Below are 12,784 nucleotides of genomic sequence, written 5' to 3' on the forward strand. Positions count from 1 at the left end.
TTACTATGTGCATATGTAGTTATATATATATATATGTGTTTGTGTGTGTAGTTGTATGTATGTATGTGTATGCATATATATATATATATATATATATATATAAAATGTATATATGTATATGCACATGTATATATATATGTGTGTGTGTGTTTTTGTGTGTGTGTGTGTGTGTGTGCGTATTTATATATATGTATGTATGTATGTATGTATTGTTTTTTTATCATGTATATGTAACTAGATGCGTGTATACATGTATATGTATGTGTATTCACCTATATACCTATTTGTATATATTTATTTATTTACTTGCATTTTTTGTGAAATATTTGTGTTTTGATATATATGTATATATTTTTATCTATATATATATATATACATATATATGTATATATGAATTGCATGTGTATGTATGTGTATGTGTTTATATTTTTCTATATATATATACTTTCATATGCATGGTATGCACCTAGTTTCTTGTGTTGAGTACTGCACACTACGCTAGGAGTGGGGAAAAGTATATATATATACTGATAATCAAATCAGTTAAACGTTAACCTTGTAATAGTTCATTCTATGCTGAATAAAACAATCGGAGCGGAACAGTGGTCTTTAATCTGATTTTATCGGATACTGAGTAGATGCATTGGGATGCTGGCCGTCCAAGGTCGAGATATGTCCTTACGCAACAACTTTGTCCTGTGGTTTGCAGATACTTTGAGTGACATGGAGTCATCGTTCGAATGCATGTGTGACCCTATTTGTGACCTCTAAATACCCTTTCTGAATCTGTATACGAAGTTTGGGCTTTGTGTCGATACGCATGGTATAGTCAGATCCGAGTACGTTTCTATCAGATAACTGATCACCGCGTCTTCACGTTCGGAGTCCTGCCACTATGCTGCAAGGACCACCAACCCAGCATTTAATGTGTATCTTTCCTCGAAAGTGTTTGGTTCTTGATCGGCCTTTTATTTTTTACGATGCACGTTTTTAAGATGCCCTCTATTGCGTGGACAAGTTTCAGTGGTCAGTCTTGAAATAAACATGTACAATGCGCCGCAAGTCTATACGGCTAAACCAACCCGTGCCCAATTTCCGCGGACCAGCCTATATACAACAGGAAAGGGTACCAAATGCAGTGCGAGTCCAGCAACACGATAGTATGGCGAACTATTAGGGTATATATAGTTACGATTAAGGAGCCACAAAATATGAAGAAGAAAATACCCGTGGACTGCCCCAGGAATCAATACATGAAACCAGACGGATGCAATATAGGTAGTGGCCGAATTACAGCACAAAGGCAACCCAGGCAAAAACAGCTCTTGAGTAGGCACATCTGTATGCTTTACAGCTGCCAATTTGTGCATATCCGCAGACGAGAATCCGAACTCCGGTTGAGTGTATAAGCGGGAGATACCAAAAGAAGACGGCGTAATATCTCGACTAATAATTATTGCAGCTCAAGATCGAATAGGTGAGGCGAAGTCTAAGTCAGTGTCAGGCTGTAGATGGCACAAAAGGGTAGCATTTTAGCCCAATCCCGAAAGACCACCCTTTTTGTTTTCTCTGCATTCAATTGGTTTGGGATAATCTATAGTGTCGCCAACCGCGAAAGAAGCGTCAAAACGCTACTTATCACCACTGCAATATGAAAGCCTCATAATACGATTGATATCCATATGATGAATTCGACGACTAGACAATGTTGTAAATAGTGACAACCTGCCATGTCGTCATATGTGTGATCAAGGCTAAGATTAACAGTATCACTCCGGCGGAATGGTCATCGTCAACGCAACTATGCAGATATTAATGACCGACGTACCTTTCTTATTCTGATTTGCCGCCTATATTCCCATAGTTGGACCTTCCAACTGAAAATCTTCCATGTTACGCATTATTGTTCCTTCCATAGGATTCGCTCGAGTGTGTACACTAACAACGACCTGTGGACGTTCCATCAAAGTATGTGATCATCACATTAACGAAGTAAAGGCTTCCTTTGAACAACTTCACGATTAGTATGATGACTAGTCTCTAGTAGGGTGGTCAGATTTTTACAATCACAACTGTTGTTGTGACTTTGTGTATGTGGAAGGCCTTAAGAAGGAAAGCAGCATTGTCCCATGCAACTTCTCGGCAGCCGTAATTCAATTCAGGACGCTGACCGAGAAAGGTGGGCCTGAGCAGGTTGTTCTACTTGTGTGTGTCATCAGTCATTCCATCTTGTGTGTGTGATCGGAGTCTGGAGACCATGGGATCACTGTATGAACGTTCAACCTTTAACTTGTACTTTTTGAAATATAAAAGTTATAACTTTTATTTGGGACAAAATAATATATATAATTTTCAAAACTGCACTTGAGAATTTGTCCTATAATTTTTTAAATTGGGCATAATAGCCAATCAGCAATTGTATTGCACTCAACCTGACACCATACAGTTGGCAGTTGGTAGCTTTGCGCGCCTAAAAACAGGACAAAACAAGTTGACACACTGACCTGAATAATTCACGAACTGAATTTAAGAAGGGCTCATAAAGGTAGAAAAGGTGTCCTTTTTCAACGTTAAAAAAACATACAAAAATAAATGCTTTTAACTTTTAGCTGGAGACTGTAAGTCAGTGTGACTGTGTGTCAGCAAAAAAAACTGTTGTCGAGTTTCGTTGTTTTATCAAAAAGCTTGTTGGCCAATAGGCAATAGCTAGTAGTTTTTTATGTATCAGTTTTATAATTTTTATCTTTTTATGAGTACAACCACAGACTACAGACTACAGTCTACAGAGTACACAACCTAGAGCACTCAAAGTCACAGAGTGCGACATTCCAGCAATTCTCATAAATGCTTGTCTGTTGCTGACTTGTCGGTGACTCGGTGATCTATTGACCCCCCGATGAATGATGAGAGCGGCGGTTTAATTGGGACTTGCCAGACTTTCACACAACAAGAGCAACAATTCAATATTCAACTCAAGAGACCTAAAATTTTAAATACAACTATAAATATTGGACACTCGTTGTTTTGCAGAATATGTCTCGCGTGTCCTATTTATCGCAGGGCCTTGTGAGAGGCGGGACTAGAACGGCGCGAGACGAACGGTGTCACTGGAGACCGGAGTCACCAGTGACCGGCAGATTTTTATTTCTATAAAATTAGTATTAGTTGTTGGGAGGGATGGTGGGTCTCTTTTTCTCTGGTAGTTTTGTGGACTGTTGTTCTTTGTCCTATTTGAGTCCCCTTTTTATACGCGAAACTGGTGTCATCTTTGTCTGTAAGATGTCCGTTTGGTGTCATCTTTGTCTTGTCGGATGTCGGACGTCGGACTGTTGACACTTTGCACGAAATAGGAGGACCTTAGGACTCGGCTCCAAAAACTCCAGAGCTTCCCCTATTTTTAGTTTTGGGACACAAATGTTCAGGGTAAATTTATGGTTCAATTGGAATCTAATATTTGCCACCTGGTTTTTAGCTGATCTGTTTTTATGGTATTTTTGAACTCCTCTGATGAAGGGCTCCCACTTTTAAAATTAAAATAAAAATAAACGTGAAGCATGACTCACCGCCAGACTTCAATACATACGTGCTTCATCTATGGTGAAAACGTAGTCCGTTTTACGTTAACGCTTAGTTTTGAAACCGTTTTCCCGTTTTCTGGTAGTATACAGGGAGCCAGTTCTAAAAACCAATTTTGCTTGGTTGCACGTTATATGGCCCAATTAATAGCTGGTATGTTTTCACAGTAGAAAATCTGTCCAACTACATAAAATCAAATATTTTGGTAAAATTTGGCGGGTTATGCCAAATATAAGGGCGGGCACAAAACTAAACCCCTATAACGTATGAACGTGTTGACGTATTACGAATAGAAGTCTGCTCACCGCACAGTGCGGCGTGAGCTGAGCTCGGTATTTTTCATAGTCTAAATATACCTTTTTTTTAATTTATTTCTGAACAATCTTCCCATAAAAAAATTTTAACGCCCGAGCCGCGTCTAAAACCGCATCCGGTCCATTCGCAAAGGCAGGGTCGATATTTATGGGCCCACGTAAGGCGACGCGAGTACACTTAACAAAATCATTTCTTCACCGAAACAACGGTCAAGTATCAGTTTTCGGCACATAATCTAAACCTATCACCTGAAATAGAATACAACGCCTCAGACTAGAGAGAGCCAATGTTCTGTTAAACCTGTGAGCGTGAATTCGTGGATCCATACTTCTGAATATTATAAAACAATATCTTTTCATAGCCTTCTAATTATACATAGCCAACTGATAACTATGAATTATACAAAAAGAAAAGAAGGCTATGTAAAATATGATCGTTTAGTTTGCACAATTGCACTGTAGTTCAACAATGTTGAATTCGGTTTTGTCCCGTTCTGTTGTAAATTTCAGATCCATGGGATTTTGTCCTGTTCTGTGATTTCATTACAGTCATACCTCTTTATATGTCCAGTTCCCGGGATTGACAAATATTTGGATATATAAAGAGGTAAGACAAGTCTGGGTCAGTTTCATACCATCAGGTTCGGGTTCCAACCTATGGGAGTATGGGTCACACCAGGAGGTATTCTAGGCGCTCTCATTAAATATTTCTTCCCTTTCGTGACGATCAAGCCCTGACTTGCACTAAAACCAGCTTCTAACCTTATTTACCGACCATCTCAATCAAACGCTTCTCGAACTCGTGATGTGTTCCTCTCCTTTCTCGATATATCTTTTTCGCATGTACCTCGTAAGACTGACTGAGTATCTTCTCTCCAAACTCCATGAACCTTCATATTGTTTTGATACCCGCACTGCCTCCTTAACTAAATCCTTACGATAGCTGTCTTTCCATGATAGGTCTAAGCTGTATCCCGCTTTCTGGATTGTACGCACGATGACACCTTTAACTTTGTTTGTTAGATTGATTCTATTCGTTGTATTGGAGCTCACTATTGATAATACAGTCTGTTTATATGTTTTCTTCTTCTTACCAACAGTGAGCTTATCTATCGTTGTAGGTGTGTTTTGTGTCAATTCGTCTGGCTCTGTCTGTCTGTTATTAGTGAAACCAGACTTCCACACGTCATCCGGTGGCTGGCATTTATCTGTAGACTGGCAGTAACCGATTGAATTTGAGCCATACCCCTCATCAAGATGCACGCCACATAAGGCATGCATACTTCGATCGCAACCAGCACATTTATATACACCACCCACTGGATGCGCTGTATTGCATCCTTTCGCACAACAGCGTTCACCACTAGAAGTGTCTCCCATCAGGATCTATTGTAGTTCGTACTCTAGTGTATGTATTATAGATAAAGCTACCGTTTTAGTCAAGCTGAGGTGAAAGGTGAAATATTCACAATGGCCGGAGCACTATGATGAACAACACAAATTTTAAAAAGAGCAATTAGAGCTCCTGATTAGCTCAGTTCCAATCAGTGATATTAATAGTCGGGCGTCCAAGAGCAAGCTGCAGGACCGGTCTAAAAAAGACCTGACTTATATATAGGGGGTTGGCCAAAATAGAAATTGAACATATAAAGAGGTAGACACCTTAAAGAGGTGGACATGTAAAGAGGTATGACTGTAACCGCAAATATTATTTAGAACATAAATTCAAAAAGAAATTACTCGGTTCATATACAATTAAAAAATATACAAAGGAATACTAGCTAAGGCTCGGGCATTATTCATATATAGTGACGGGTGTCGTATAGACAAAGTCGTTTTCCAGCCTTCTTCCAAATTTTTAAACAAAAAATATAAACCCTAAAACAACACCTATAGCCTAAAGGCTATTTACACCCTAAATACAGTCTAAATACACTGGCCTATTCGGATAAAAATGCCATTTTTCAAAAACAAGAACCCATTTCTAGTTTTTCACACATGATTTTTGTCTAATTTATAATAGAAGGCTACATACTGTACGTCATCCAGAATGTGATTTTCATTTTATAAATTTATTTACTTTTATTTGTATTTTCTTTTATATTTTATAGTATTTATTACCGCCTCTCTACTCTAGTAGAGAGTAGAGGCGCTTATGGCAAAATACAGGGTAAATCAAGTGCGAAAGATGTTTTCTATTTAGAAGAAGTCCATGGCAAAAAAAAGTGTATTTATACATATCTATCTTATTTATTTGTTTGTTTTTTTGAAAAAACCCAAATAAGAAAATTATATTAAAGTTGCCTCCTAAAAAATAGAACACCCCACAAAGAAGACTGACAGCCACCCCAAAACCAGAAACCTCGACAAAAAAAATGTGACCCACAAAGAATACTCTACTGCGTCCTCAAAACCTCGTGCCAAATCGACCCATAAACAAACAAAGAATTCCTTCATTTCGTTGTCGGAATGAACAACACCCAGTATTGATAGTGAATGTTTACCCTGTCGCCATGGTGTTTAATAACCACGTTTCTGTATCAAATACACCGTAACAGCGCCTCATACTTCACAACATATGAGGCACATGTCGGGTGAGAATACAATCACGTTGGCCTCGGTAGCCATAGAGGTCTTTAAAAAATGGAGTGTAGTACGAAACCATCTGATGCACCTCACATTGAGTGTGAAAACGCTCAAAACAGTGCAAGTATGGAATCAAGTGTGCCCAACAGCATCGACCAGACACACAAATCGAATCCGAAGTTACGTGCGGCGGTGTGTCGTAACGGGATGATAACGTTTTTTCATCAGCACGCATCGGAAGACCAGATGACGGAAGAAAATACGATGCCGGTACGCAATTTACGCAATGATGCGACACATAGGGAAGGTCCATGGGCAATTTGGCAACGTATTCTCTCTACCAGGGTTTTCAGCAGTCATGACTTTCAGATCCTAAATCGTTATCTGTTTGTTTCCAATATACTTTGCAACGGTCTAACCTATGGCGTGTTGTTTGGCGTTTGCTTCATCGAGACGAGTACCAACATTAACAACGACTACCAGAAAACGGTGGTTTTAATTTGTTCCCTCTGTGCTGTGTCAGTTTTATTTCTCCAGCTGATGTGTACAGCCATATACATGCTGTACAAGCGCGACCACTACTTTGTGAGAAGTCGTGGGGTTGTCTACATAGCAACCATAGCAATATGTGCGTGGCTGATCGGAGTTTTCCACGCGTGGATGACATTTGTTTATCTGGGGTTTTTCCATCAACCTAACTGGTTGATGATCATTGACGCCTGTGCGTCACAAGCCTTCGTGCTAGGAATTCTGGGCGCAATGTCCGCACATCAACGCTTAGTTTACTTTTTATGCAAAAAATATATTTACCGTGACGATATACCAAAACACTTATTCATCAGTACATTCACCCTTGCCGTGTTGTGGGATATGCTCGTGGTAGCAGCACTTGCAGTGATAGCGATTTTTAATCGACCGAACTGCAGGGCATACCTGGACACAATCGCGGTGGTCGGCATTCATTTTGCGTTATTCTGGTTGATGAAATACTCGATTAAATCACGCTCGATTAGACCGGCATATTCCGATGCTGGCTCAAACATTGTGCTGTCGGTCGTCATCAGCGCAGTATCTGTCACTGTGTACATACTTCAACAGACAGTTTTGCATAATACTGCCATGTGCCGCTTTAAGGCGGCCAAGCATTATCCGCTTCCAGGCATGTATCTGCGGTTCTATTCTGAACTATTTTGCAGCAGCATTGCAGTCGTACAACTCTTTGGTCTTATCGCTGTTGTAGTGTATTTTGAATTGGAGCCCACCAGAGACATGGACCCACGCCAATCAGCATTGACAAATATATGGACGAGGAATAGCAGGATTATGGTGTCCGTGGGGATTGCTGTCGGAACACAACCTACGCCACCGGAAGCGGGACAAACAAGCGAGCAAGCTATCAACTTGAGAACCCGTACCTGAAGTAATGAAGCGGCAACGGCTGCGAATTGCGTACTTGTTTCGTCTATGTATTTTGTTTGACGCTTGAAGGTGAAGGATGAGATAGTATAGTGCGACGGACACGAGATTTTCATCTGCATACTTTTAAGGCGGAGAAGTGAATATAAAATTTACATTGAATATGTTTATTTGAAATTCAAGGCGGGGTAGGGAGGATTTCTAATCACAATCAGTTGACAAATAATTTGTGAAATATCACTACCCGCAGATCGGCATGAATTGAGCTCGGTAGGAAAATGGATTGTCGGTATTTTAAAATTAAATTGTACCGATCTCATATATTTATAGTTGTCCCGACCTAATTTATATTTAACAAAATACACTCCATGTTGATATTCAAGTGATACTGATTATTGTTTTTCAGTTACCTCTTCACAGATTTAAATCAATACTCATAGTTTAGCTCCGAAATTGATAATTGTGTATTTGTAAATATTGAGATATTGCATATTTGAAATTGCATAGCCTTTTTTATATGACATAAGGCTATGAAAATTGTTGTTGTGATTGAGATATACACTTGCAATATTAGCACCCAATCAAATACAAGGTTCCAAAACGTCAACACTGTTCATTTGTTTGAAGTGTCGAGACTCTAGACCATCAGCGGCATCGATCAGCTTGTGGCGAAATTGTGAGTACTGTTGTTTGAATTCGTTTTACTATTATGTGCTCACTGTGCCGATCTGGACGCATCGATGAAGAGGAGGTAAGCAAGGAGCTTTTTTGACTTCGTTTATTGTTATACAATTAATATGCACAAGGAAGGCAAAAGTATTAGGCTGGATGCCGAACTTAATACAGATATGCTCATCTCACTGATATACATGAAGAGCTGCTCGTACTAGATTTGTTTAGACTTTAATACCGCCCTCGATTTTAGGTATGAAGAGGTGCGAAGTTAGGAAAATGTACTAAGCATGAGGGAAAAAAAATATAAAAGTTTGATATGTCAGATCTTTTTTTTTATTCTATCTTACACACGGATGCATACTGAGATACACTGCGGGTCTGTCAGCTGGCGACCAGATTTTTCAGTTATCACAAGAAATCCGCCACTAATAAAATACAACACGAAATTAAATTCAAGTTAATTTCATGTGAAAGGGGACTGCATACAGTGCCGAAGTGCTTGGCAATGTGCTTTCGTCCCTTCAATCATTATATGAAACGTAGTCAATATATATCAAGTTCCAACTCGTCAATTCCTTCCAATAATGAAGAGCACCACCCCACATTCCCGAACACAAACTGCAACAATTTACTACCAAAAACGACTTTCGGGTTATTTCTTATCATACACGAGGCCATACGCTCTGCTGCTTGTATTCAAGTCGGGAAGCGGCTTCGCAAATCCAGAACCGTTTAATAAATTTCTCGTAGCTGACCGGGTTAATACTATCTACCGCCATATCGTTGTGCAGTTGAGATCACGATGGCAGTTAGCGCTGATTGCCTTAAATACTTATCGTCTGAACATTTTTAGGCTCTGTATGTAAACGACAGAACAACGAAGTTTAATTTAGCTATGACAATAAAGAAAAATATTCTCTTTCGCAATATAAACTTCCTATCCACCTGAGCTCCGAAACAACCTAACCCTCTCACTTGTTTGTTCGTGATAGAGAGACATAAAGAGATTGCACCTGGAAACGTTATGCTTATCCCGTCTAAAATACAAGCACCAACTTCCAATAGCGATTGTGCCTTAGTGCGGTGACAAGCATACACTTATACTGGCTTGGATATCTCAATCTTTAATGAAAACATACCTGCTGTTTAATGGTCGTGCACTGAGAAGTGTGCATGGAGTGCATCAGACGTAGATCAGTTCAACCAGTGCAATAAATCTACCTGTCGATCAGTACGCATAGGGTTTCGAATAGCTGCGTTTTGAACACGAAATGACCGCACGGAATAAGCGCACAGATGCTGAGCACCGCCGTTCAACAAACGTGCTAACTCAAAAATGGTCACCAGTAAAACACATGTATTTGAAATCAAATTATTAAAGATTCATACCCGAGTTCGAAGACCAGATAACTGATTCCTTGTCCTCTCGCTTGACGATTCTGCGGAGTCCATCGGTTTATTCGCTCCATTCGACAGTACCATCGGTATATCCACTCAGGCGCGTAGCAGTTTGATCCTTGCCGTCGTGAGGGCTCGGTAGGCGACACTTCTTCGATTTTGTACCAATTCACACACACAATACACGACACACACCACGCATATATCTGTACGGATATATCTCTCACACATGAAGAAACAACAGATGTTTAAACTATACTTACACTAAACAAATGCAACGACTCTATGGAGCCAAAATAGGCACACACACACGTAGATCCATGTACAAGCGATCCGTTTTACTAAAAACTGACATACCAGGTCACGTCTATGACACCACTTTTTGGAATTCTCGCCGTTCAGTTTTACCTGTTTGTTGGTTTAGGAATGCGAGCCCAGTGATAGATTTAGGCTGGATGTATCGGTATTAGCTTTCATTATTTTTATTCTGTCGTAGGATATAGACTGAACTTTGTGGAGGGACCAGCGAACTGCGATCCATTAGCTGAGTACTTAATAAAGCAGCAAGTCCCAAAATGATTGACAAGAATGTGTTGAGTTAAGCTACAGCGAGATAGTCATACTCCATCGGTACTCGCCGTATTAGAATCGGCAACAAGACAATGTAGATTCGACTCTATATAGACATTGTGGGTAGTCAGCATCCCTAAATTATCAGTAGACCAATATATCTAGACTAGAATAACGGCCATTACGTTCACATACACTCATGTATAGTTGCGTATAGAAAAGACAATGAAGCTCACCTCCAGCCAGGCATTATATGCCGCCAGTAGTGTCAGGGGATCTCCCTGGGTGGAATCAAACTCGTGTCTGGCATCGTACTCTTCACCGTAGCTGCTTGTCGATTTTGTACATGTTAGATTTATAGTAGTAGTCATATAATGAACTGCGTCTCACTAGCGCATGTACAGAACTATAGATGATTGATTACAGGTGAACGCATATAAGAGCCCTAGTCCCAACGATCCGCGTCTCCAAAAGGTAGGCAAGCTCCGTGGTGAGTAGAGCAGTCAAATATGTTGTTATATGATGTTATTGTACAGAGTAACATGCACGCACAAAGACTGTTCTGGTGAGTATTTTCAAACTCTTGGAATGTAACTATATGCGTTTTAGTGCGGACAATTAAAACTAAACGAGAAAGCGCAATGTAGTGAAACAAATTATCCGGCCCGAAACCTGGTAGTCAAATCTGACAGGGCGCCTTTACAAGAATCAAACATGAACTTTGCTTGCTTGTTATATGCAGGTACAATGGAATCATCTTCCGAACTACACTGCTCGATATTTCAACCAGCTTGCTGTGAAGGCAAATTTCTCCAGGAGAAAGTTTAAAAAATGTTCCATTTACAAGATTTCTCGTGAAAGGTACTTCATAAAGCGTTCAATTTTCGTATTTACAAGACTGCAATCGTGCGCCCATTTGACCGTAATATGATAGTAGCAGATATCTGCACCGCGCTAGGAATACTAGTTTCGGGCAACACTCATGGCCATAATCGCATACCAATCGCTCAATAAGCGCTAAAGCCTACAAAGTACAACCTGAATTTTGACGCACAATACCGAGTACATACAAATAGCCGAAGGGTACCACAAACAAAATACTGAGATGCATCCGGAAGAAGTCCAACAACCACTTTAACCACACACTGAAAATATATATGTATATATATATATATGAGTCAAACAGAATAGATGCTTGCTTTACCTGGGTTGATGATTCAGCGAAAAGGGAGACTGAACCGAAAAGAGCGCGGCGACGGCTAGCAGGTTGCTGCTCACATGGAAAGTTGTGCCCATGACAAGCATCTTACCCAGAGAGACTGTTTTTAGAACACGTGTTGATATAAGGTAGAAATGTGATACAGTCGTGGGTATGTATAGGATATTCCATTTACGATAGATGCGACCTGCGGCGGTGGCATAGTACGATGTAACGGCATTCAATAGTACCCGGGAGTACGCACATATCAATAACATAACGGCACACATGCACAAATTGTTTGGTGTCAACTGCGCAAGATTTCGCATTAGATTCATCAACACTTGATTCTATGCGAAATCAACACTATGCAGTTTTTAGATTTCGAGAATAAACTTACCATCAATAGGTAGTCGGGCCAGCACGCGACCCAAAATCGAGATGCGCTCTGTGTGCATAAGCAGAGCGCCATGCTGAGTGAATGAAGGGCGGGGAAAGTAAATATGCAATAGAACGGAGTGACGCATATCGGGTGTGCCAAATTTCTATGCGCGATTGATGTGGGAGAAGGACTGAATTGGTATTGCAAAGTCCTGCGGACCTATCTAACCAGGCTTACTAAGCAGAACGTATACTATGTTTTTACTAAAATAAGCCGGGTTGGTTGCTAGTTTGATCCGTTCAAAGGACTCTTGGATATCTGTGCAATGTAAATTACAAAAGTAGAAAAAGGAGAACACCATACAGAAGGCAACATAAGCATTAAAACAACAACTTTTTTCCTTTACACAGTTGACAACGTTAGTTGATAGGAGGTACTGCGAAGCTTGAAGCCTACACACCCACAGAAACGATACTTACATCTACTAATCGCTCCAAAGATCGCTCGATCGCCTCGTCAGAAGGCCGCTCAACAAAATCGAATCGCCGTGGATTAACATCGTCGTCAGCTAATGCCTTCATCTGTGTTTAACGAATGTCAAGCCATTTTCAGAACAAGGTAAGGTCTTAATATATATATATATATATATATATATATATATATATATAT

The 12,784-nt window shown here is 40.0% G+C and overlaps 2 protein-coding genes across 3 annotated transcripts in view; one reads left to right on the forward strand and one right to left on the reverse strand.

Annotated features, from left to right (window-relative positions):
• Nucleotides 1-6,422: 6,422 nt before the first annotated feature.
• Nucleotides 6,423-7,895, forward strand: SARC_07955 (hypothetical protein; the record flags this gene model as incomplete). Its single annotated transcript, XM_014298080.1, has 1 exon — nt 6,423-7,895. The coding sequence occupies exon 1, from the start codon at nt 6,534-6,536 to the stop codon at nt 7,893-7,895; it is 1,362 nt and encodes a 453-aa protein (XP_014153555.1). The 5' UTR covers nt 6,423-6,533.
• Nucleotides 7,896-9,214: 1,319 nt separating this feature from the next.
• SARC_07956 overlaps nt 9,215-12,784 on the reverse strand; it is a gene marked incomplete at its 5' end in the record, with an annotated part of 8,590 nt that continues 5,020 nt past the window's right edge. Inside the window, 7 exons of one of the 2 annotated variants that reach the window (XM_014298082.1) lie at nt 9,215-9,423; nt 9,707-9,820; nt 9,957-10,373; nt 10,772-10,862; nt 11,740-11,854; nt 12,134-12,206; nt 12,595-12,696. In XM_014298082.1, coding sequence (XP_014153557.1) covers nt 10,230-10,373; nt 10,772-10,862; nt 11,740-11,854; nt 12,134-12,206; nt 12,595-12,696 — 525 coding nt within the window. In that variant the 3' untranslated portion in view covers nt 9,215-9,423; nt 9,707-9,820; nt 9,957-10,229. The remainder of the gene's footprint in view (nt 9,424-9,706; nt 9,821-9,956; nt 10,374-10,771; nt 10,863-11,739; nt 11,855-12,133; nt 12,207-12,594; nt 12,697-12,784) is intronic. The other variant, XM_014298081.1, reaches the window with a different exon arrangement.

The sequence above is a fragment of the Sphaeroforma arctica genome (genome assembly GCF_001186125.1).
Source record: "Sphaeroforma arctica JP610 unplaced genomic scaffold supercont1.671, whole genome shotgun sequence".
Lineage (NCBI taxonomy): Eukaryota > Ichthyosporea > Ichthyophonida > Sphaeroforma > Sphaeroforma arctica.